Here is a 1,573-nt window from a genome sequence, read left to right on the forward strand (position 1 = left end):
AATGTAGATGTAGCTCTCTGTAAGGAGAAATTAAATCTAAATTTAAGGTGCTGTGCCTTTTTTTCTGTTTGTTTTTTAACTAAGGTATGTTCTTTAGCACTATGTCATTGTCATTTTGATCTAGGTGAAGGATGCTACCCGAAAGATTGCAAAGGCTTTTGCCATCTCTGGCCCATTCAACGTCCAATTTCTTGTCAAAGGAAATGATGTCTTGGTAAGAGATGCCAAGGTGCTTGAGAGAACACCACTGCTGTGTTAGGTCATGCTGGTTTGTGTCCCTGTGGTAATCTCTATGAATACCAGCCACAGTGTAACTGAGACCCCTGCAGCCATTTGTGTCTGAGTGTGGAATGTTGCGTAGCATATAATGTCTGCATTGATTGAAGGCATAGGCTCTTGGGGGCACGGATATGTCAGTCGGAGCTTTGTAAAGGTCTCTGATCTAATCCACTGGAAAGAAGATGACTGTATGCCATCCACAGTATAGCATAGATGGGTATATTAATGGTGAATACCATAAAGTAAACTGAATGTGTAGAGTAGTAATAAATTATGTGCACTGAAGTTCTGCTTTACTGATTACTTAGAGAAGATATCATTTGAAAAAAAAAAGTTAAATCAACTAGGTTAGTCCTAATTAATTTAGTTTACTTAATTTAACTAATCAGTAACTACCTTAGTCTATTCTGTCTTGCTATAAGAAAATACCTGATGCTGGACAATTTGTAGAGAAAAAGAGTTTATTTGGATCACTATCCTGGTGGCTAGAAAGTCCGAGATTGAGAAGCTGAATGTGGTAAGGGTCTCATGCTGCTTCCATGCGTGGCAGAAAGTGGAAGGGGAACAGACGTGTGCAGAGAAATCACAGGGCAACAGAGGAAGTGAGAGAGGGAAACCGAGGAAGCCAGACCCTTTTTAACAGCCCACTCTTGTGGGAATTAATCCATCCCTGAGAGAGTGAGAACTCACTGGAGGGCATTAATCTATTCAGGAGGAATCCACCTGCTTAACCCAAACACCTACCACTAGGCCTCGGCTCCTAATACTGACACATTGCGGATCAAATTTCAACATGATTTGTGGTGGGGACAAACCAGATCCAAACCATAGCAGTAACCAACATTGATTCACCATCTGTTATGCAGTTACATGGTGGCTTCAAAGATGTATAGGGCACAGTCTCTGCTCTCAAAGATCTTATAATTTAGTGAGGACTGGGAAGTAGACGAATTTGTAGATAACTATAATATAGAGTATAATAGCTGTTAGATGAGATGAACAAAGAAAATGGCATTGGAATTATAGAGCAAAGAGAGAATATTTGCTAGTGTATGTGCACATGTGTGCAGGAACATGTGTTTGAGCATCACATGCCTCGTCTGGGGTGGATCATAAAAGACTTCAAGGAAGATTTTGTATTGTGAACTGGACCTTAAAGGATGGCTGAGATTTTGACAAGTTAAAGATGGTACAGAGGTTATTACACATGGATAGAACATCATCTATTTTGGGAGACAGTGAATAGTCAGTTGAGTGAGATCATTTTTCTAGTTAAATAGTGGAAGGTGAACTC

At 40.0% G+C, this 1,573-nt stretch overlaps 1 protein-coding gene across 1 annotated transcript in view; it reads left to right on the forward strand.

The window, feature by feature from the left end:
- Positions 1-1,573, forward strand: part of CPS1 (carbamoyl-phosphate synthase 1, mitochondrial) — a gene marked incomplete at its 3' end in the record, with an annotated part of 194,188 nt that overhangs the window by 166,315 nt on the left and 26,300 nt on the right. The window contains exon 26 of the mRNA XM_012661215.1: positions 125-214. Coding sequence (XP_012516669.1) covers positions 125-214 — 90 coding nt within the window. The remainder of the gene's footprint in view (positions 1-124; positions 215-1,573) is intronic.

Source organism: Propithecus coquereli, unplaced genomic scaffold (genome assembly GCF_000956105.1).
Source record: "Propithecus coquereli isolate 6110/MARCELLA unplaced genomic scaffold, Pcoq_1.0 Scaffold70, whole genome shotgun sequence".
Classification (NCBI taxonomy): domain Eukaryota; kingdom Metazoa; phylum Chordata; class Mammalia; order Primates; family Indriidae; genus Propithecus; species Propithecus coquereli.